This window comes from Galeopterus variegatus, unplaced genomic scaffold, assembly GCF_000696425.1.
Source record: "Galeopterus variegatus unplaced genomic scaffold, G_variegatus-3.0.2 Scaffold1731, whole genome shotgun sequence".
Lineage (NCBI taxonomy): Eukaryota > Metazoa > Chordata > Mammalia > Dermoptera > Cynocephalidae > Galeopterus > Galeopterus variegatus.
In genome coordinates, this window is record NW_007727842.1 from 447,475 (window position 1) to 471,629 (window position 24,155).

The 24,155-nt window shown below is 40.7% G+C and overlaps 1 protein-coding gene across 1 annotated transcript in view; it reads right to left on the minus strand.

The window, feature by feature from the left end:
* The window catches only part of ZNF827 (zinc finger protein 827), a 161,802-nt gene that overhangs the window by 112,203 nt on the left and 25,444 nt on the right, over positions 1 to 24,155 (minus strand). Inside the window, exons 2-4 of the mRNA XM_008578633.1 lie at positions 21,083 to 22,123; positions 11,838 to 12,010; positions 5,815 to 6,295 (exon numbers count right to left, since the gene is read on the minus strand). Coding sequence (XP_008576855.1) covers positions 5,815 to 6,295; positions 11,838 to 12,010; positions 21,083 to 22,123 — 1,695 coding nt within the window. The remainder of the gene's footprint in view (positions 1 to 5,814; positions 6,296 to 11,837; positions 12,011 to 21,082; positions 22,124 to 24,155) is intronic.

Consider the following 24,155-nt stretch of genomic DNA (forward strand, 5'->3'; position numbering starts at 1 on the left):
AAAAAAAAAATTCTGATGGCAATTCTAGAACGAGGTACACTGTATCCAGCAGTAAGGAAAGAAAGATCTGGATTCCAGTCATGACCCTTTTACAGTTATTTACTTTGAGCCTTGGTTTCCTCATCTACATCCATGTTGTGAGATACCATGTTTGGAGATCCACTGTATACTGTAAAGCTCTGCAGAAATGTAAGTTGGCCTTGCTGTTACTACTCCATTTGCACTAAATAATTCCTGAGAAGATTAAAAGTATTGCTATAACTTCTAAAGATGTCTGGCATACAACATTCAGAGGATGGTTCCCATGCTGGAGATCCTGGCTAACTCTACAACAAACAGGAAGGGCAGAGCCAAGCTCGTCTCTTACTGCTTCTTTACTCTGTAATCTGGAGTATGAAGAGCCTGAGGAAGGGAATGCTGCAGTCATGCTGCCTGGATTAGAATCTCAATTCTGCCACTTATTAGCTGTGTGAACTTGGGCGAGACTCTTAACCTGTTTCTCAGTTTCCTCATCTGCAAAGTGGGAATACTAATACTGCCTACCTATGGGGTTGTTATGAGATTCAAATGAGTTAAATGGCACAGAGTAAGCACTATGTAAAGCAAAAATAATAAGCAACGACTAAATATCATAAAGTCTCCATCCACGCAAGTTTCACCACCTGTGTGTGTAACTCCAGGCTCCATGTACTTATAATCCCACCTGCTCCCTTCTGTGACTCAGATCAGTCATCTCATGCAGTAGCAAGTCACTGAAAAGCAGGAAAGAGTCACACTCTGTCTCCCATATGAATCACCAAGTTTAATAAAATCCAGGATTTCAAAATGGCATTCAGGCTGCCTGTGTTTAAAAGGTCCCTAAATGCAACTGCTCACATGAGGAATTTTAGTCACGTGATCAGTGAATACCCATGATGAGAAAAGCAGGGTAGGGTTAAAAAGAAGGGCCAAATCAAAGAAGCAAAATAATGTAATCAGTAAACACATAATCAATAATAAATATTCAAAAATGAGCTGGGGAAAGCATGCCCAGGCGTGGGGAGGGGGAAAACCCCTGGCTATTGGCACCGAAGTAGAGTGTGGATGGCATTTACTTGGAAGAAGGCTCATTTGTGAAAGTGGTTTACAGAAAGCCAATCAGAGCCCACAGGCAACGAGGCCGACTTGGTCCAATGGGCATCACCCATCCCTCCATCTCCAGCAGCACAAAGGCACAACAAGATAGGGAAGCTACCATCTGTACATAAACTGTATTGTAACTACAGATGCATAAAATCGTGTTAATATGCCTATGAGAACAAAGGCCTATGAGAAACTACAAGACGTGACACAGACACCTTAACCTTTCATTTATAAGTGAAAACCTTTGCTATCTTAAGGCTGAGCTACTAAGAAGTCAGAAACAATTTAGCTTATACCCATTTGTTCCCAAGCTGTCTCCATGAGGCTAAAAGTAAGTCACTGCTTTAAAAAGTCCATCTCTCCTAGTTAAAATTACTTTGGTTTCAACTTTATGAAATTAATATAATGTGGGAGACAGTGCAAAAAATTTTTGCCAGTCTCTGAACTAAAAATAGTTGAAATGACATATCTTTTATTTTGGAAAACCGGGGACAAAAAGATATTTCCAGCCAACAAGTGAGATGCCAAGTTTCTGTCAACTACTTGGTTTTAATTTGGAGAGTTAGAATTAAATTTTATATCTTAAAAAGTGTAGTTTTCAGAAAGAGAAATGATGTAAGGCTGCTGTAGGCAACTTTTAATCAGACTTCTAATTATGATTCTCCCAGCTCCTTGATGCTCTGGATTGAGTCTTGAGATTTCCTAACTGGAGAAGTTCTCCTGTCAAGGAAAAACATAGGGCTCAATGGACATGACTCGCCTAGGCCTCTCCTTCACATCAACCTTGACCTATGGTACAATGCCTCAGACCCATCTCACACCACCACATCCCTTCTCATGCTCTGATGGAAAGCAGGGGAAGAGAACTGTACTGAAAAAACCCACAGGAGTACTGGAAAAAACTGTACTGGGCACCAAGTTTATATTCCACATCAGTGGTTCTCAAGTCCTGGCTGCACGTTAAAATCATTTGAGAATTTTAAAGAAAATACCAGTAGGTCCAGGACCTACCTCTGACCAATTAAATCATAATTTCTGGGCCCTGGCATTTTTAAAAAACTCCCCAGGTAAGCGTAACGTGCAGCTGAGGTTAAGAACTGCTGTCGGCTGTGGGAGACAAGGCACAGAATAACAGGAACTTAAGCTTTTCATGGTTGGTGAGCATGGAAAGCTCACCTCTCCCCTGAACACCCCCAGTCATGTAATCACTGGATCACTTGCCTTGACATGCAGTGGTTACATATGTCTTCTGGCTTGCGGGAAAGATCTATGCAAACATAAAGGGCTGTAGCCCTCTACGGCCTGCCTTCTAGGGCAAAACCCTGGGTGAAGTTGACAAAATTCCTTTTTCTGTCAGCCCAGAAGGCCAGCAATAGGGACTGTTTCATACTCTTCCCTGAATCAGTGATGATGTTGAGCCTGGGAAGCCTCAGATCTAGGGAGCAACATTAGTCTTGAAGGGCCAAAGAATGTTAAATGGGCTCAGTCAAAAGAATAGTTGATGGTTCAGAGAAGGTATTTAATTTCACAATCACATAGGAAACCTCCAAATGGGGGGCAGGGGTGGGAGGCGGATTGGAGAGTCAATTTAAAACAGCATTCCACCCAGTGATTTTTAATCCCATTGGGTTCCATTCAGTCATCTTTATACTCAGTTTTAGTCGAAGGAGAGAGAAAGGCTCCCCTTAATAATCAGGCAAGAAAGCATCAAGTGTTTTCTGTCTTTCTTTTGGAAACAAGTAGGTGTCTACACGCTTGAATTTGTCACTGTGCTCCAGTTTTGCACACAGTGATCTATCTGGCTGGCACAAAGCTCACAGACTCAGTGCCCACAAACAGCTGCACCCTATAGTACCAGCAGGTGCACGGACAGAGCCCAGTGAAAAAATTCAGTGCAAGAACAATGGCGCCCTTATGAAGCCAAGGGACAAGGCCCAAGGCTAACCATTACTTCACTACATTTAATGACAGGAAGTACTGGAAACTCAGCCACAGCTCCCTGGGATTGGGCCTTCTCGTCCCTGAATTATATCCACAGGCACAACCAGGTAGAGCACCCTAGTGAGAGCAGCTATCAATTGTAGGGCCTGACTAACCAGAGAGTTAGTGGAATAATAAAAAATAAAATAAATAAAAAACCATCTAGAAATTGTATTCCTTCCCTTTTAACAAATCTTCTCCTCCCGTGGGCTGCATTGCCACAGTCACCAAGTTTACATTTACATCCAAATATGCACACACACAAAAAATTACCGATGCATCTCACTCCCTGGCGACTTTATAACAGGTTGCTAGGTAACAGTGCATACAAGTCAGGTTTCAGGACCTCTAGTAAGCCACCATAAAATAGCTGCATGGGCCTTTTGCATAAATAGTGTGCATTTGTTATCTGTTTTCTTATGCCGATTGATCAGTCAGTAAATACTCTCACTGCCAAAGCATAAACAACTTCCCACCACTAGCTAAATGAAAAAACAGATCACAGTACAAGGCTTTGGTGGATAGTCCTTCACCTCAACCTACCCCTTGTGTCTCTGCTGTTTGCAAAGCTGCCTCTATGCAGCCAAAAGCCTTATCTTCTGCTCCCTGAGACCAGGGATGGAGCTAATTACAGCCTGATGCCTGATGTGGGCACCCAGAGCTGAGCCCAGCAGGAGTAGGGTATCACATGCCAGTGTTTTAGCCAAAGACTTAACCTTCCCTTTTCTCCCCTCATCTTCCTCCAGATTTTAAAAAATCCCTGGTGTCATGGAGTAAAGGAAGTAACACCTTACTAACAGTTACTCACACACACCCCATAACGTCCCCCTTTCTAAACTATGCTATGTGATTGTGTTATTTGAATTTCTTCCCTTGGGAATGCCCTAGAAAAGCCCAGAAAAGGAGCCCCTTTTGCTATCATATTGGCAGGAGTGACCATCAAAGAAGAACCAGGGTTTCCCTGGGGGAGAAATCCTAAAGAATCAGGGCAGCAAAAGAAAAACTGAAAATATTCATTTTCTCTACATTTGAAAAAAATTTTAAACATAAAACCCCAAGTCTCTAAAATCACATTTCCTCCAAAACTGGAATAGAAGAGGGAGAAGGCAGGGGGGAAGAGGAGTAGAGAACCCACTGTTTTCAGTGCACTTAAATTCCTGTATGTTAGCCATCTCCAGCATGAGATGGCATTACTTCCAGTGCAGGTTGCTTTACTGTGACATTCCCTGCTCTCTTTTCTTCCTCAGTCCACTTCTGGGACACCTCCTTTTCCATCCCCTACCTTTCCTCATTTCTTCCCACTAGTGTCTCTCACTCCTGAGAGGTAAAGATCAGGGTGAGGGGGACATTCCAAGAGACCAGACTGAAGTGTCTCTGAGCAAAGGGACTTCAGAGTGAAGCTGAGCCTCTAATTCACCTGGCAATGACATTTAGTGAAATGCGACTCACGGTCCATTTAAAGGAAGGCGGTGACCAATTATTCTCCATTTAAAAGGGTATTGTCAATCTCCAAAGAGCTGAAATGGCATTTGGAAATCATCATGGGACTGCCATCTTCAGTGAAAGACAGAACCAATTCTCAACCGACCTTTCCCCACCCTCTACATCTCCTTTAAAATTTAAAATCATACTTTTAAAAATGTAATGAGTAGAAGCACAATCCTGCAACACATCTTATTCCAAAAGAGTCAGGAAAACAGCACTGCCTAACATCTCTATAGTCCTGTTCAACATTACGACTTAATCAAAGACATTGAAAAAATGCAAAAAGAAAAAGAAATATGTATAACTTGATGTTGATAAAAAATGATATCAATTAATAAGAATATATTTTTGTAAATTATACTCCATCTTTCCAAAGGGCATTAGGGCAGTTGGAAAAAAATGTTTTTGTTTAAAAAAAATTTTTTTTTAAATTCCACTTTACATGAGGTACCTAGAGTATTCAAATTCATAAAGACAGAAAGTAAAATAGTGGTTACCAGGGGCTGGCGGGGAAGAAGGAAATGGGGAGTGTTTAATGGGTACAAAGTTTCAGTTTGGAAAGATGAAAAAGTATTAGAGATGGATGGTGGTGATGGCTGTATAACACTGTGAATGTACTTAACGCCATGGAACCATACATCTAAAAATGATTAAAATGATAAATTTTATGTTAGGCATATTTTACCACAATAAAAAAAACCCTGAAAAAAATTGTTAAAGATAATTGTCATTTGCTCAAATTTTAAGTATACAATTTCTATTAGTAGTTTCTGTATATACGAGTATGTCCTTTAAAAATCTCCCAAATGAAGAGAGTAAAGAACTTGAATAATGCAAAACGAGGTATTCCACACAAGTACTTTAAAGAACCCAGCGCAGAAGAGACAAATTAAATAGGGACGAGGGTCACACAAAGTACCCAACACAAACCTGGCTCACCATGTGACCTTCCCCCCGCAGGTACCCCAAAAGGGAAAAAACCAGAAAGGAAATCCACAATCCCTATTGTTTTAAGGCCCAAGCCCAAGCAATGCCTACTTCCAAAGGATTGCACACACACAAAAATAAAGTCAAGGAGTCAACGTGTGAAAGTGCAGACTGTAAGAATTTAAAGGGACTTTGAGACCATCTAGTCCTACCAGCTTATTTCACAGATGAAAACACTTATAGAGAGAGAGACAGAAACAGAGAGAGAGAAAGAGAGCGAATACAACCCTATTCAAGTACCTGACAGCTTCATGAGAAAATCAGACGCCATCTTAACAGAGATGTCCTGGCTGAACAATGCTGACGCACTGTTGGCCACATACTCGGAGGGGTCTTTCAGCTTTGTGTGGTTGGTGGGCCTGTCGGCAGCGCTCAGGGTAAAGGAGGTGGGCAGGCCGTTATCTTCCTTGGGTTCCTCCTTCACCAGCAAAGGCGAGACGCCAGCCCCACCCTGGCTAGTCCTCTCTGGAGTGTTAGACGTCATCATGGTCCCCACTAGCTCTGTCCCTCCTCCTTCCCTTTGCTGCCCCAGGCAGGCACTGTCACTGAGGTGGGGAGATCCCTTGACATCTGGGTCTGGGATCTCCTCCTTCACCTTGGCTTCTGTCCTCAGGAAGTGCTGATGGCAACGCATGTGGAGTTTCAGGCTGAAGTGGCGTGAGGAAGTGAAAGGGCACAGCTGGCACTGAAAGGTCTCTCCCCGGTCCTGGTGCTGATGAACCTGACGAAGAAGCAAGAAGAGTGAGCTATCTACTGTGTGTCTATAGAAAATGCCTTGTTGTATATCCAAGCTATTCATCAATAACTTCCTCGCTGTGCCAAGGGCTGGCCCAGGTAATGAGGTCAATCCCTATACATCAAGTGAGTCCACATAGGTTAAGGGCCCATTATGAGAGCTGAGCTCACAACTGAGGACGCTGTCTGCCAGTGGATGCTGTTTTTGGTAAAATCTTCCTAATATTCTAGTCATCAGATCTCAATTGATGTCTTCAGAGAAAATATTATAAACCCAGCACAATGTGAACTTACATAATTATGAGTTGGGGGTCAAAAGAGGTAATTGGTCAAGTCATTCCTCTCACAGCAATAACACTTTTCATGAACCCAATTATTGTCACCCAGAGAATTAGTTATGTTTTGCAAACATAATTTCAATTTTCAAAATGCTGCTCTTAGGTAATTAACAATGTAGAAAATAATGTCTCCAGGGTATTCCCGTTTCAAAGACAGAGAAATTGAGACCCCAGAATAAGAGGCTTGTGCAAAATTACATACGAAGAAAGCAAAGTAGGAAAAAAACCAAGGTCTGACCTTCACCAAGTATTCTGAGCAAGTGGAAACCAATTTTTCCAAACGTGGCTATAATATCATGCTCCAGATTCTGATGTCTGCAATGAAAGTATGCAGACTTTTAAATCCAGTTCCAGTTTTGCACGCACACAATACCTGTAAAATTCGCCAGTAACTTTTTTCTTCCTGTCACTACCAAATTTAGTGCTTGAAAAAGTGAGGACATTGTTGCATTGGCTCGAGCCAGGCTTCGAGCTGGCAGGTGCTTATAAGCTTGTAACTTCCCCATTCATCTCTGCCAATGTACTTCAGTGCTGACCTGCTACACCCTGCTATTTCAGGACTAGCCCTCCCTTGAGTAGAAACTGCCAATTGTCTAGATTTGGGCCAAATGATCTGGGGAGTTGTGTGATCTGGACAAACAAATAAATGATTGGAATTCAAAAACCAAAACAAAACTGACACCTCATCTTTCAGGGGTGACCTAAGCAGGATTCGAACTCAGGTCTCACAGAGGTTAAAGGCTCATTCATTAATCCGCTGCACCACCTGGCCCCTCTGCAGAGGTCTCCTTTCCAAGAGAACAAGTTTTACTACAGCTGTTTATGCATTCTGAATGCAATCCAAAAGCATTATTCACCAGCCAAAACATACTTTTAAATAATGTTAAGTGACCAACAAAAGCAAAGAAATTAAAAGTTAATGGTGAGATCCTGTTGCTATAGCACCCCACTGTGGCTTTTTGAAAAAAACAACAAAACAGATTCTGGGTGCCCCAAAGCATGAGTTTCTCAACAGAGATATCCATACAAACTTGAATTCAGTTGCTGCAGAGTCCTGCTCATTAAAAGGCTTCCCCTCTGGCGGGCGAAGGGCTGTGGGTGGTGAAGTGCAAGGAGTGGGAAAATTCTGGCTGTTAACCTCACCCCTTTCTGTTCTTTCACAACAAAGGGATTTCACTCAGAGCTCATCATTTCACTTGCGTTCTCACAGAATCCAGAGATTCCCTGCCATCTCCTCCACCCAATCCCGGCAGAAGCAGGCACCTCAAGGGCCCCAGGTCACAGCCCCACAGAACCCTGACAGGTGCTGCTGAAAACACGCCCCGGAACCAGGTGGTAGAGGTCACGAGGCAGATCACTTCTGTTGTCCCCGAGAGCAGTGCAGCGGGGGCAGATTCCATTTCAGATGTGTCCTCACATCTATTGACCCAGGAGGGGAGAGGAGCTAATCCAAGAACAGAAGCTCCGGAAGCAGCTTCTGGAAGAAGGAGAAGGACAGAGAGAGATCCCAAGTTCCAAAATCTAAAGGGAGCCCTGGATGAGAAACAGTCTCTGTGCAAGTATTGTATGTGGCTTCTTTTCCACCAGATCTTGGCCTAGTTATATTTAGTTATGGAAAAATTAGCGAAAGTTTAAAGGAAAAACAGTGGGTGTTTTGTTAACCTTCGCACTTATAATTTTATTTGAGCTACACCTTCCCAAAGGGACTATATTTCACATTTGGCCTTTGTGAGAAGTATTAGCTCTATCCTCTGGTTGCAGTTTCTCTCCCGCTCTCCTGGCAGAAGAGCACTTTATATTCTCTTTAGCCTAACATTTGCTTAAAGTCCCCCTTAGTTTGCTAATGTGAAGAAATGCTTGTCTAAAGCATGCCATTCTCTCCAGGCCTGTTCAGAGACTCACTCACCCCTGGGTCATTTCATCCCAATGGCCCAGATCAGGCACTGTTACATCTTTAGGGCCATCTCCTGGTAGCAGTCGTGGTATTTAAAGGTTTGCAGAAACTCTGGGAAATATCTCCTCCATCCCCCTTCGTGGACCAGGCCAGGCAGGCGACGGCCTTAATGAGGAGTCACAGCTCCTTACATGGCAGACCCGAGACTAGCAGAACTCAGCGCCCCAACTCTTGCCCAGTTTCTTGCCATTATTTCACCCATGTTCTTTATTTTAGCAATCTGCCTCATCTTTTCTGTTCTATTTTAGCTTATGAATTTCACATTTAATTCCTGTAGGCTCACTCATCCAGGAAAGTTGTAAAAGACTTAATGGAAATTTAAGATAACCTTGAGGAAGCTGGAGGCATTTACAAGCTTCTTCTGTAGCTGGTCATTTTTGCACATAGGGAGGAAAGGCATGTTTTAAAAAATGTACAGTGCCTACACCTAGTAGTAATACAGTAAGTACTATATTTGTTGAACAAATAAAGTAGAATCCCATTTTTCTTAAGTAAATCTATATAATCAATAAAGAAGAATATACATCAGAACGATAATAATAGTTATATCTGGGTGATGGGATTAAGGGTCAGTTTTATTTTCTTTTTGTTTATCAGTTTTTTAAAATTCTCACAAAAAGAGAAAAGCAATGCAATTTATTTTAGATTTGTTATACCGTTTCATTGATTATTTCTAAATGTATATTCAGATGGCTTTCAGATAATGATTATTATTATTAGCTACATTTGCTGAATGCTGTTTCTCCATGCTGGGCACTATATTAAGTGCTTGATATGCATATCTCATTTAACTCTTATAACAACCCCATGAGATAGGCTGAATGATTATTATCTCCATGAGTGGGAACTGAGGTGTGGAGAGGTTAAATGATTCTTCCAAAGTCTCACAGGTCCTAAGTCATGGAACCAAGATCCTAACTATACTTTTTCTGACTACATAGTTTCAGATTTTAATCTTTGGCTATACTGTCTCCACTTCTTAGGCAGAATTCATTTTAGAACATCTATCCATATTTGTAGTCTCTAGTGAATGTAGCAGAGAATAGCTATGCATAAGACCATAGCCATTATACTTCTATGTAATATCTGCAAAATTTAGCAAAATTATAGTATGCCTAATCGAAATAAAATCATGAATTCTTTGGTTTTAAAAAAAGGCCAATAAGTGAAGTAGAGAGATGGGAAAAGAAAGTGTACACCTTTTGATAAAATTAAACCTGCATGTGCCCTTCTCACACTTCCCTTATCAAAAGCTCGAGTCGTAGCTCAACAGGTTAGGACACCATGAGTTTGAATAAAGTAGTAATTTCACACAACTGCTTTATTGTACTGGTTATTGATTTGTTCTGAAAGCATTCTAAGACCCCATGACCTGCAAAGCCCTTGCTGCTCTCATCTGTAACACTGCCATGGCCAACTGTCTGTATCATCAAGGCACCCAACTCATCTCCCTGCAGTTTCAGGGTCAGTAGTTCTCGCTATTGAAAACCCAGCTTTTTTTCCCCCCCAGCTTTATAAATAGGTTGTTTTAAGTGACCCTGAGCCGAAACCAAGCTTACAAGGTGTCAGGCTAGATACAAGTTTTCTGCTCACTGGAGCTTTAAATTCGCCAAACCTGTTTTCTAAACAGCTTAGGACATAGCAACTAAAACAAATTTTCGTTCTAAAGGCATTTCTTTTGAAGTCTCATTCTACTAATGAAATCCAACTTTGCAGGTTTAAAATATGGGTTTTTACTTTGAGAAGAGGTGGTAGAGGATGAGGAGGGTAAAAGTAAAAACTAAGCAGGCTCAGTAAAAGTCAACCAACTGGAACTCCTGGTTAAATGGATTCTGAAGATGAAGGGCATGGTACTCCCAGGAGAAAAAAGTAAATGATGGAAAACAAATTACATCATGAATTTTATTTTTTAAAATCTTCTAAGCTATTTCTTAAAGTCCGTAAAGGTTCTGTCTGACCACATTTTTTTAGAGCTACAATACAAGACCAGTGATTACTGGTCTATTCAGAAGGATTAGACTGCAAGATTTTGAAATGAGCAAATATCTTAATTATGTACCTACACCACACTTCTTATGGCAGGAAAGAAGACACTTATGAATAACATCAATAGCCAAACCATATTGAAAATATCAGTGAAAATATGATTGTTGTCATTATTAAGATGTTCAATAATAATTAACATTGAATAATTACTATTGAACATTTCTGTCAAACATTTTGTTAATATTATCTCCTTAAATACTAATAACACTTTCAGACAAACACTATTGTTCCCACTTAGATGAGAAAAATTGAGAGCTTAAAGGTTAACTTGCTCAAGGCTAATAAGTGGCATAATAAAATTTAAATCCAGGTCTGTCAAATTCAAAAGCCCATGCTCTTTTGATCTCATGAGTTTCCTCCTTGAATTTGAGATAAAACCCTTAGCACGAACGGGGTCTGCTAACTAGATGTCTATATGACTAAGTTTTGCCCCATCTCACGTAAGAGTGACATAGGTTCTAGACAGTCCTCTACATGCTTATTGCAGGCTCCAGCTCCCCAATTATTTTTAATAGGACATTGAAAATGATGTCCTTGGATATTTAATAAATGTAATCCTGGGAGTTACGATAGTGCAAACGCTGACAGACTCAAGGAGGACTCTCCGTCTTGTTAGAAATGGCCCCTAAGCTTCCCCCAGGACAAATAAAGTTAAAGCCCAGGTCTCTTTCAACCTCTTGTAAGGTGTCTGGGTGTTCTTTGGAGTCTGCAAGCTGGGGAGTAAAGCAACAGCAGTAGAGGGCAGTCTCTCCAGGAAAGGGCACAGGTCCAAGAACCCTTTCTTTGGTGCTCAGGTCCAGCAGCTCTTCCTGGACTTGGCTTTCCCTGCTTCTGGCTCTTTCTCAACTCTTCCTCCGAGTGTCCTCAGAAATGCATCACCACACAAGGCCAAGGTAGGTTGTTACTCTCCTATAGGACAGGATGGCTCTACACTACATATATTATTTGGTTATTGAAGATTCTCTCTGCCGTTAAGTTCTTGGCTGTAAAGTGCACATTAATACCTTTAAAAGAAGACACTTTTCAAGGTCCTTCATTGACGTTGACTTCTACCTTGCTACCTGAGCATTGTCATCCGCGTGACCCATCAATGGCGCCCTCTATCGGCCGAGAAGCCTCCTGCACGGGACTGAGTGCAAGAGCCCCGGCTGTGCCTGTCTCTCCCTGCGGTCCGTCTGCAGGTGGCTTACCTTCATGTGGGATTTGAGATTGTCCTTGCGAGCACACCGGAATGGACAGAGCGGACACTGATGGCTTTTTAAACCTGTGTGAATCACCATGTGCCGCTTCCAGTAACTCTTCCTTTTTATAACCAAACCACATATTGGACACTGGAAAGGCTTTCCGCTTTCCTCTTCTGAGGCTTGGAAGAAGGAGAAAGAAAGAAACATTAAGGAAACAAAAAGGTACATTCCATCCGGCACTAATTCATGTGCGTTGCTATATCCAGAGCACTAAAAATGATTTGGGTTTTTTTTCTTAGCAATTCCAAGATCTTATCTGTGAGGAGGTTTTATGATTGCCGTTCTTCAGGTAGAAGCCTACATTCATCTAGTTTCTTCTATCTGGGTTCCATTTTCCAAAATCTGATCCTCCTGCCTTGTGAAAGTCTCCCTTCCAAAGGCCATCCCACCCTTAGGAGGACATTTGCAAAGTGGCTTCTACTGGCATGTCCGAGCTCAGGGCTCAAAAGACACCGTTTGCAGAGAAGCCTGAGTTCAGAGGCTTTGTTTCCTGAAGGAAACTGCCAGACTCAAGTCTGTATCTGAATGCCTGAACTTGGGAAACAGGGAGAAATAAAGACAAATAAAATAGGAGAGAGTAACACTGCTCCACACTGAAAACCAAACACCTATCATAAACCTCACACACGAACACCAGTGGAGACAAATTTTAGGATCCTTACTGCTGACTTGTTTAGATGTGGCTTGAGTAGACGCTGCTGCCAATTTAGCCATCAGGGGGTCCTAAGGTCAGGGTTTTTTACCCTCTTATTTCTGTCCCTCTGGTTACCGCTAACAACATGCACTGCCTGCCTCTGCACTAGACTGGGCCTGACTGCCTGCTTTGGGAAGAGCTACAACCAGACCACCACAAATGCTTCTGTTTTTCAAGAAAGCAAATAAACCAACTACCTTCTCCAAGGAAAGCTGAGGTCACTCTCTTGCACCATCCCCAAAGAGAAGGGTCACACTTACCTCTGCAATTTTGGGACACAGGGAATAAAAACACGTAGAGTCGAGGACTTAGATGTTCCTTTCTTAATCATGAGGAACCAGAAATATATCCAAACCATTTAAATAAGTTATAATACACTCATAAAATAAAATACATAAAGCCATTTTTTAAAATGAGCTAGATCTATAGATGCTGATATGGAAACATGTCTGAGTTAATGGATAAAGCAAGTTACAAAACCAAATGTCAAGGGTGATTCTATTTTTGTTTTCTAAAAAATGGGAATCAATTGCTGCTTAAACCATTAGGTGAAAGGTTGATAGGGAACTTTATAAAGGATGGATCAAGCTGACAACACTTCAAATGACTGATTAATCTTAACATCACTAAAAATGGGACAGATATTATGTGCCTTTTGATGTGTCATCAATGAAATATTCTCATAAAAATTGAATCAAGCCCCTATTTTGCAGTTTATCAGAAATACAGGTGATAGAAAAAAATGTCAAAAATGCTAAGGGGATGGTATCAGCTGAATCTAGAATGTGGAAATTCCTCAGGACAAATGACCCAAATGACCCAGTTTCTTCAACAGGCAAATAGCACTTTAAAAAGGGAAGAGGTTACTGATAAAAAGACTTAAGAAACATATAAAACAAACACACGGTGAGAAGCTTATTTGGATCCTGTTTAAATAAAACAACTGTAAAAAGGCATTTTTGAGATAATTGAGGAAATACTGATTATAGCCTGGGTGTTCCATAATATCATGTAACATTTGTTAATCCTGTTAGGTGTGGTAATGGAATTGTGGTTATTTTTTAAAGTCCTCATCTGTTAGAGTTATATATATGAAAGTATTTACAAGCAAATGGATATAATGTCTGGGATTTGCTTTAAAATACTCTAGCAAAAAGAAGAGAGAGAGAGAGAGAGAGGAGAGAGAGAGAGAAGAGAGAGAGAGAGAGAGAGAGAGAGAGAGAGAGAGAGAGAGAGAGAGAGAGAGAATTATATATTTTTATTTGCATGAAAATTTTCTGGAAGCATACCCAAGAAACCATTAAGCAGTTACCTTTGAAGGATTCTGGATTTCAAAGGAAGGAGTCAGGGAGAGAAACTTGTGTTTTCATTTTATATCCTTCTATACCATTTGATTTTTTAAACACACACATTACTTTTATAATTAAAAAAAAAACCCAAGTGTATACTTTAAAATAATCTCATTATTTATTTATTGAGTCAATTGAGTCTCTACATGCAAAGAACCACTTAAAATGGATAGAACCAGAAGGGTTCTGGAATAAAGTTAGGGCATTTCAAAAATGCAGTTTTACTAATATAAGTGTAAGCAATATTGGTTAGTTTAGCCAAGTAACTTGAAAAAGAATTCTCTAACTAACGGTATGCTCTTCCAGTCTGGAAATTCCTCTTGCAAGGTGTTCCATTGCAAGTATTTCCTCTTTTGATTAGTGGGTGGGATTGAGGGCTTCCTTTCACCCAAGGAAAAGCACACCTTGTGAGACTGGTAAGCAAGCATTATTATTAACCCCCCTAGTTTTCCTGCTGTTTGTTTTTGTTGATTGTCCCTGCTGACCTGGAGTAGTATCCCCAGTTTTGCCTCTCATTTTCTATCCTTCATTGTCATTTCCTCCACCCTAATATGTTGATCACAAAAGCTATGTTGAAACAGATTTGAGAGAGAGGACTGAATCAGGCCTCTGGGTGAGATTACTGTCATACACAAGAGGGAAAAAAATGATAATGATGTCTATTTTGGGTTGTAAGAACATCAAAGTAATAAGAGAGGGATGTACAAACAGGCTGCCACCGGTCCCCAACTTCAGGAAGTATTTCTCCCTATGAAAACCTTAAACTGCCTAATTTCACAGAACTGTCTAGAAGAGGAAAGACTCAGATGTCCTCCATTGACCTGAGATTTCATGACACATCATAGGAAGGCAATAAAAAGGCACTAACCGAAAAAACGAACATTGCCGGCTTCCCCTAACACCTTGCCTTGCCTAATGTGACCAACGTGCTTCCTATTCTTTCCAACACCCCCAGCCCCCATCCTAATTGTGATTCTTTACTTCAACTGTATCACCGAGTATACTGCATTAAATCCTGCATATTAGTATTTCCCATAAATCCATTTCATTTTGGAGCTATGCCTCCTTAGGTTTAATTAATACCAAAATACACGTGAATTGTATACAAATTAGGGTGTCCTTGGATTGACTGGGGAAAAAAATACTTACAATGAAGAGAAACTAACTGCAAGATGTGTGGTCAAATAGCTAGGCTACTGTAACATTCAAAAATGTTAACTAATCATGGCAAGAAAGGAAGAAGACAGAAGCCAAATGATAAAAATAACCAGAATGCAGTGATCAAAACTTTCAAATTTGGTCAGTAATCTCCCCTGGTAACATCTGCACTTGTATTTACTCAAGAAATAAATTTCATATTTTAGTAGAATGCCCTCCTTATGTATATGATGTTGTTAACTACTTTAGAGAAGGGAGGAAGTAAGGTTGTATTCTATTTTGTATGCCAAACTATTTTCAGGGAACTGACAGCTGTAAATTTCACTCAAATTTGGAGTGAAAGGAAATATGACCACTTCCTCAGAATGAACCACCCATTCTTGAGGCAACAGAATTGAAATGTTCATAATTTTACCTAGTTTACAACTGCCTGATAAACAACAACCCCTAATTGCAAACAAAACTAATTCTACCAAATGCTAATAGATCCAGTGTGATGGATAGCTGCTAATTTGTTCCTTTGGAGAAAACATGTTCTTCTTATAGGCAATAATATTATTGGAATAAAAGAGATAATAAATGTATGTAAAGTGCCTGTCACACAGTAAATGAAAGCTATTGGTTGTAGTAGTTATTGTAGTAACAGTGACAGGAAAAAAACTCTAGACATACCCTCCAGAGCAGAAAACTCACCATCAGTGCAGATGTAAATTTAAACAACTGACACCACATAATAAATACACAGCTCAGGGCCTGGCTGTGTAGTTTGTCACTGGAGCCAAGAGGAAATAAAGGAACAGGAGGCCACTGTGCTGCTCTGCTAGGGTCCGGTTCAGCCTAGAAAAAACTCTGGTGGTCAAGTCCAGCTCAGCATAGAAAAAAAGAGACAAGGGAAAGACAGAAGGGGAGAAAAGATGGGAGAAGGAGAACTGGCTGGGACGGGGCCTGGAAGTCCTTACCTTTGAGTCTCCAGCAACCCAAACAGTGCCAGGTATAGCATATGATTCAATAAATGTGTGTTGGACAATAATGAGATTAAGTGAAAAGGGCTGTGTCAAGAGAACAGAGAAAAGTGAAACAAATGCTGGAAATGGAAGAAAAAGATGCAGGAGGCTGCCAGTAAGTCCCAACAGAACTAGGGTGTTAGCCCAAGAGTGTATGCCTTTCACACAGTACGCCAGTAGACGTCCTGAAGGAATGGATGGATACACAGATAGATGTTCATGTACTTACACCTCATCTATATCCAAAAATGAACTTGGAGCAGCTTACATTAAAAATGCATACAGTGTGACACAATGATACACGCTGAACTATTATGACGGACAAGATCTGCCCAAGGCAGAGATGACCTTGTGGAAGGTTTGATAGTGAATTTTAAGAAGCAACATATTTCATTCAAAAATAGAAAAAAAAAATTGGTTTGAGTTAATAGACAAATAGTGTTAAAAAAAATAAGCAGTGTGTAAAAGCCAGGCATTTTAAAACAGGAAGGAATCTTGGAGATAACTCCAAACCAGCTCAGTTTACAGATGAGAAAAGTGAAGTGAGGTGGTGTGCTACAGGTCCCTAGTTAGTGGCCAGGCTGGGAGTACAGCCAATCTCTTCATTTCCAGTTTGACGCTCTACACTATTGTCTATACATAAATTCACAAAGCAACAACAACAAAACTTCACTGGGCTAAAAAATTTTTAAATCATGGAGGGTTTAGTAGCTGAATTGTTTTAACTCAAGGCAGGTATTTTTTAAACAAATGTAATTGTTTTGTGGGCTTTGAAATCAAACTTTCTTTTGTTGGATCCTATGTGGCAATTTGCAGGTAGTGAAGACAATTTGCAAGTGGGTAGTCTCTGCATACAGACCTTACCCTGCACACAGAAGGAAATCAGGATGCCAGGTGACCCTGCGTATGCATAATCTGTGCATCATCACTGTCTACGCTAGACCTACCAACACTACTGTGCACATCTGGGTAGGATGATGACTCATGTTCCTTCCTAACAATATATATGGATTTAATACCTTTTAATGGAATTTCTTGAGCATTTCTCTCAAAAGCTACTTCAGAGCAACAACAACAAAAAACTATGTTAGCAATGGATATTACTGGGTTTATCTATTGTTATTGACACTGACATTATCAATGCATATTTTAACAACTAGTAAGTATTCAATAAAATAAGAGAGCAGTCTGATATCTACAGCCAGTCTAAGTTTAAGACATTGGGAAAACATAACTGAGCTTAGCAATAGATAGTTCTGAATCTCAGTTAAAAAGTAAATTTCCTAAATAAGTTCATGTATAGGATCATAGATTAAGGCTATAACAACCATGGACCTAAAGAGAATATTAGGAGAAGTTACCTCCTTCTCTGGGCTTTCTATGCTTTTGTAATAATTTTAATGACATCACATAAATATGAAAAAAAAACAAAAACAAACAAACAAACAAACAAAAATGGCAGCCAGAAAACCCCTATATATTGACACAGGAAAGAAATATTCTTAGCTCTCAGAAAAATGAGACCAGGTTGCTTCTAAGCATATTTTAAATTTTATTCAGAACAATAAGATGTCTCGGAGACCCACTCTCTGAAACACTCCCTGTTATTTTTTTTTTAACTAGGAGTCTGGACATCCTGAGAATTTTGTTAGCCTTCTACAAGAAACTTTAAAATAAAAACCATTTATTTTATTCTCAGCAGCAACAGAACAGCAGCTTCAAAGAGAATTGAGTCAATGTGTGACATTTATCTTTATAGCAAACGGACATAATCTTCCCTCTATCATGTCCCCATTCAGAGGAGCAGCATAGCATGTGCTGGGGGCACTGGGTCACATGGAAGAAACCTCCTCCTCAAGTGTCACATCTCTCTCGAGGGGCAGAAAGGCTATCGAGGGGTGGACTCTTTAAGGAATTAAATATACCACGACCTGGCAACAACTGAATCCTGTTCAAAAAAGGAGACTAAGGCCAAACCTAAAAGACACTTTTTTTTTTTTTTTCATGGTTTGGACTTCCCTTGACCTAAAGAAGGTCAGAGAAATATCTGGTGTCTAAATTACTCAAGACAGCATCAGATTTTCTAGCACATATCTCTTTGTAACTCTAGAATCAACTTTATATGCCCTTTTTCCAATATTTTGAGAAATAGCTTTTTAAAAATGTAAGTCTTGCTTGAAATCCTGAGTGCAGTTCATTTTTGTGACTTTTTTGGGGGAGAGGGGGGCATTATTTGTTTATTTAAGTCATTAGGCAACAGAAACTCCTTGCTGTGAGAAGCCAGTCCACCTATCTATTTTGAATTAAACTAAGATTTCTTTCTAAGGTAAAGGGAAAAATAATAATGAGAAATGTTTAGAAACATGAGTGACAGCTCTCTCCACATTCCCATAAGGCTTCTAGGTAAAGCCAAGTTACACCTGGATCCAGACCCAGGGTTGCCCTGAAATGAACAGCACAGTGCGTGGAAGGGTGAGGGGGTGGGGAAGGGGACAGATGGAGAACACCCACCTTCCTTTCCACTCCTCAGATTCCAAAATCAGTGATCCTGAGTAACACTAAATCGTCTCTCCATGATATAAAGATAAATAACAAAATTAGATATTCTAACCCATCTCTTATCCCATAATCTAGCTGGGCTGCTGGGAAGTAAGTGACAACATTCACTTTAACTGAAAAGAGCACAGGTGTCCCCTTTCCTATTTCCAATCCATGCAATAATAAACAGAACTTGAATTTAAGATGTGTCTACATGGACCCATGGAATATTTTTTGAGTAACAATTTCAAGGGCCCTCGTGTTTTTCTTTGCAGTGATCTTTCCTTTTGTGTGAGTTTTACAAAATGAATGATTTTTTACGACAGTTACTTCGTCAATGGAGCTGCTTCACCAAGTCTTGGAGTGTGAACACAGTCATGTGGAAAACAGGGGTCAAGGGTGAAGAATTAGGTACAAGTCAATCAGCAAGGAGTTATATAGCCCAAATTTGGGAAGTTCTTTTCTCTCCTCTTTCATTTTGAACATTCATTGATTAAAATATTAAGTGTTTCAGCAATAGAATAAATTTAGTAAAAGAAAAGAAAAAGCGATTTCTTATAGATCTCCCATATTAAATTCTGCTGACAAGCCCATTGACATGTTGGCATGGATTAAGTGCATTTAAACCAAACAAGGAACAGAGCTTTTCCCTCAGGTGTATGTCCTACAACAAAACAAAGTCTACCCTTCACTGGAAGCTCATGACCTCTTTCTCATCTTTACATGCATCTAGTCATTTTGAGTGAAAAAAATTACATTTCACAACTATTGCTGGTTACACCAAAGACCACTTTAAAAATGAAGTCGCTATAGTTGGGCCTTCAGTTGACACTATTTTATCAGTTACTTATTTCCAAGTCTTCAGTCAACTAAAGTTTACTATTAATTTTATATAAGCTTTTCCAAGTAACTAATGTCTAGATAAACTCATACTGTAAACACCACTCATACATGTATTCAATAACTAGATGCAGAGAATATTTATAAAGTATACTTCACAAATAGCCCTACCTCTCTGTCTGCCACTACTCCTAGATGTAATTTCTTTAAGTCACGCGTTGTTTATACCATTGCAAAATTACCCAGCTCCTTTTGCTCTTCTCCTTGTTTGCTAATTTTAGCCATTTCTCACCTTATTTCACCAGGTGGCAAGAAAGAAATGAAGAGAAAGGAAACTCAGAACTGATAAGCATTTCAGGATTTTATTGACACTTTGAAAACTCTGGAGTGGACAGTTTGGATCACTTAAAGTCATAAAAGTCCCAGATATCCATTTTCCTAGTTCTATTCTGCTATTTACACAAGTTTTAAAGTAATTATAATTAGTGCATATAGCTCACTCAGCAATTTAAATGGAAATTTGTCATAAAAGCATCAGATTGATGTAAGCTGTGATCGTTCAGTCAATTATTTGCCATTCCAAGCACTCTTCATCAATGTTGCTGCAAATAATCAAAAGTTGGCTAGACACACACAACGGCAGTGTTTATACTGATGAGGACACACATAGCCTACTTCCTGTTTCAGTCTGGCAGGATATCCTTGAAAGCCATCTGAAACCCCATACATCCATTCCCGGGAACGTGTACTTATTATGCACACAATTTTAAAGCAAACCAGTGCAAGAGATGGATGTTTTTCCATTGTGAGAACTCAAATGACTAAATTTCTCCCTCAGATGAATAATTGTGAATGCCAAGGCTCTATGTGACAGCAACTTCTCTTTTGAAAAGACTGTCTCCACTAGAAAAACTTATGATTCAATTTTCCATATGCATATTCCTTCAGAATCTGATTGGATTTGAATAATACAAAGCATTTGCAGGAAATGCTTTGATTATGTTTGATGGACAGTATTTTGTAGAGTTCTTATATGACAAGAAATTATAGAAGAATGGATAAGTGAAAAAGGCTTAAATTTCACAAAAAAGTAATAAAATGCTAACAATAAAAGTATATACTGTGACAAATTAGGGCAGAGTAGTTACTGATTATACAAAAGTCCATTTGTGATGGAGGCAGCAGGAGGGTGGGCTCTCCCTTGTCCACTGTTTATTTCAAAAGCAGTGCGTTTTCCCCCCTATATTCAGGGATGGCATGCACTCCATGACAACGATGCTTTGATCTTCCCCCATTAAATATATCTTGTCTGGACCCAGCCCGAACTTGGTAAGAAAAAAAAAAAATCATTTGTATGAAAGGGAGGGAGTACTGTATGTCTCTAAGATTATTCATTACCTTTCAAAAATGAAGCTATTTGTGAAGTCTTTGTGTAATACACACATGAAAGACTACTATGCTGCTTACTTAAAGTATTTTGTTGTACTCTTGCTTTTTTGTTCCTGCCTCTGATCTGATGGAGAACCCAACCGAAAAAGGCAATGAATAAGACATCGCAGTTTACAGTCAAAAAGATTTACACGATGATTGAAAGAAAAGTTTCCATACCTGGATTGGAGGGCTTAGAAACTCTTCCCTTAGGAACTGGGAGTAACAATAATTCCAAGGATTGTGGCGGCGGCGGTGGAGGCGGTGGAGGTGGCGGGGTTACTTTCTCTGGCTTCTTCTCTGAAGGCGGTGGCGGGAGAGGATCCTCAGGCAACAGTGATGCTTTCTCAGCCAGAAGGCTCCCAGCAGCCCTCGCTGCTACCTCTTTTAGAAGGGCCGCCGAGGAGGTCATAGAAGCCAGGGAAAGGAAAGAGCTGGCCGGAGGAGGGTGCTCCTGACCAGGAGTCAAACTTCTCTCACTGACTTTCTTGGACAAAGCTGCCAAGGTAGAACTGGCAGACTGGGAGCTAAAAGGGGAGGAAAAGGACTCAAATCGCATGGTGTCCTCAGTCCTGGTGAGAGATTTGTCCTGCAGAACGGCATTGGCTGCAGCTTTCAGTTTTAGGATGGCTGAATCCGGAGACAAGCCGCAGGTGGTGGTTGAGTTTGGCAACCACTTACCTTGATTCCATATAAAACGGTTACTTGGAGTGTATTGGTCATTCTGTTCTTGCTTCTCAGCCAACTTCCTGGCCAGAACACTAAGCTGCTGGGCGTGATGGGACGGTGGGGAAAAGGAGAGATTCGAGCCAACGTTTATGGGGGACTCCACTCTGCCATTGGCCGTGGTGGTGCCTTCGAGTTTGAGGGAACCAGCCTCTAGCAGCCGCCTCAAGTTGCTGCTCAGGGGCTTATTGGAACCTGGGGGGTCGTCCTCACACAAAGAAGTCACTCCGGGGGAGAGGTGATCTTGACACTGCAGTGAGTCTCGTAGGAGCTCACCGTCCAGTCCCACCAGCTCCAGCGTATGACTGCTGGGAGTTGCGCTTCCCAAGGAGGTGTCTGGGGAAGTAGACTGCTCCTGGATCCGGTCCTCCAGAGACAGCTTATAGTTCTCCTGGACTTCTCCATAGGACGCTTCTGACGGAGTCTCTGAAGAGTTTCCATACCAGTGCTCTCCTTCACTGAGCTCTCCCTCCGCCTCTTCCTGCCTACTAACATCTGGGGGGAATTAAGAAGATCAGGTTTACTCCCAAAGTGAGCAATAAGCAAGTCTCAGGACATTCAAATGGAGTTGATGACATGCTTCCTTTTCCCTTCCACCCCAGAACCAAATGAAAGACAGCAACAGCCTTAGTAGAATGTCAGGGGCTACAGCAGATAGTCTTGGCAGAAGCCTGGAAAAGGTAAAAATACCAAACTGCCAATGGTAGAAACACACCCATGCACCACGTATATTCATCTTTCCAATAATTATTCCAGATACGTTGAAATGGAAAAGAGAAACATGGATCTGGTAAAGAAGTAATTGGATGAAGAAACTGCTATTTTCAATGAATAAAGGAAACAGAAAGAAGCTTGTACACTTGTAAGAAAAAAGCACTTCAGCATTGTGTCAGAATGAGAGATGCTGCCTGCTGGCATAGTGGGAAAATGTGGACATGTGACACTAGACAGCGGGAAGCAGCTTCCCCACTTCCTAACTCCATGACCTCAGGCAAGTCACTTGAGAATCCATTTCTTCCAATATAAGATGCAATTAATTTTTCAAAAAGCTTATCAAAAAATGTAAATAATACCTGCCTAACTCACTTCACCAGTTATTAGGAAGCTTAAATCATAATAAGCATGTGATCATGTTTTGAAAACAGTCAAGTACTATGTAAAAATCAGATCTCATTAACAACGCTATTCACATTACCGACTTCTTACTGTGACAATATCTCCCATGTTATGCATGCTACTTGTTTGAGAGTCCTCCATTCCAATCGCTAACATGCCTGCCATCTTATCACAGGCCGTGATTAGGAATTTGTTCCCTCAAGAACAGAGTTCCCTTTAGTATTTTCTACCTGTTAATTTACTGATCCACCACCACCACTCCCCGACCCACCCAAGCACCAGTCAGGCAGTACTCCTTCCCATTCCAAGAGTTCTCATGAGCTCTATCACTTTTCTACCTTTGCTCATCATATTCCTTCTATCTGGAACGTCTTTCTCCAGAAATGCTGACTATCCAATTCATCCTTAAACACCCAGCTCAAAGGTTTCCTCCTTAAGATTCTCCCTAGAAATCTCAGTCAGAATTAATCTCTCCTTCTCATTCATTCATTTACTCATTGAACAAATAATTATGGAGTACGCCAGGCATTGTTCTAGATTGTCTAGATTGTTCTAGACTGAACAACATTCAACAAAACAAATATCTGCCTTCTTGGAGCTTACATTCCAGTGGAAGAAAACAGTTGTTGAACAAAATTGATAGACTGGTAAATCATATAGTATGCCAGAGGGTGATAAGTACTATGGTGTTGGGAAAATGGAACAATTTGGTCAGGCTCCCCTCGCCTTGGAGTCAGTTCAGGGTGGTTGGGTAACATTGTGTGTGTGTGGGTGGAGTGAATGCACCCGCATGGCACCATTTTGGCTGGTGTTTACTGCCTTGGGCGCCCCCCTCCCCCCGTGCAGCCATGTTTTTCCAGACTGCAGCTCCCAAGGACCGTGTGGCTGGTTGCCTAGCTCACAGACCGGTGTGAAGGGCTCTGGTGACCCAGCCTGGTATGAACTCCTGGAGGGTTTTGGGCAGGGGAGTGATACAATGTGACTTACACTGTCGAAGGATTGCTCTAGCTGTTATGTGGGTCTCGGACTGCAGGCATAAGGAGAGGAGGGGAGCAGCCAGGAGGCTGGAATCCAGGTGAGGAATGACAGTAGTTCAGCTCAGGTGACTGCAGAGAGTGAGAAGTGGTCAGATTCTGTGCATATTTTGAATGCAGAGCCCACATTCTCGTGTTTGTTTATACTGATTTTATACCTCTCTAAATTATCTGTCTACTATTGGCTTCCCTTCTTTTTTTGTGTGTTATCAAGAAAACATAAAATATCAAATGGAATTTGCTGAAGAAAAGCAGATAAAATTGAATTTTCTCTGTTAAAAGCAGTCTGGTTCCTAGCGATTTGCCACATTTCCTTCTTCCCACATGATTTCAACATTTTTCTTCTTTCCTAAAATCGGCGGTGACCCTGAACTCCT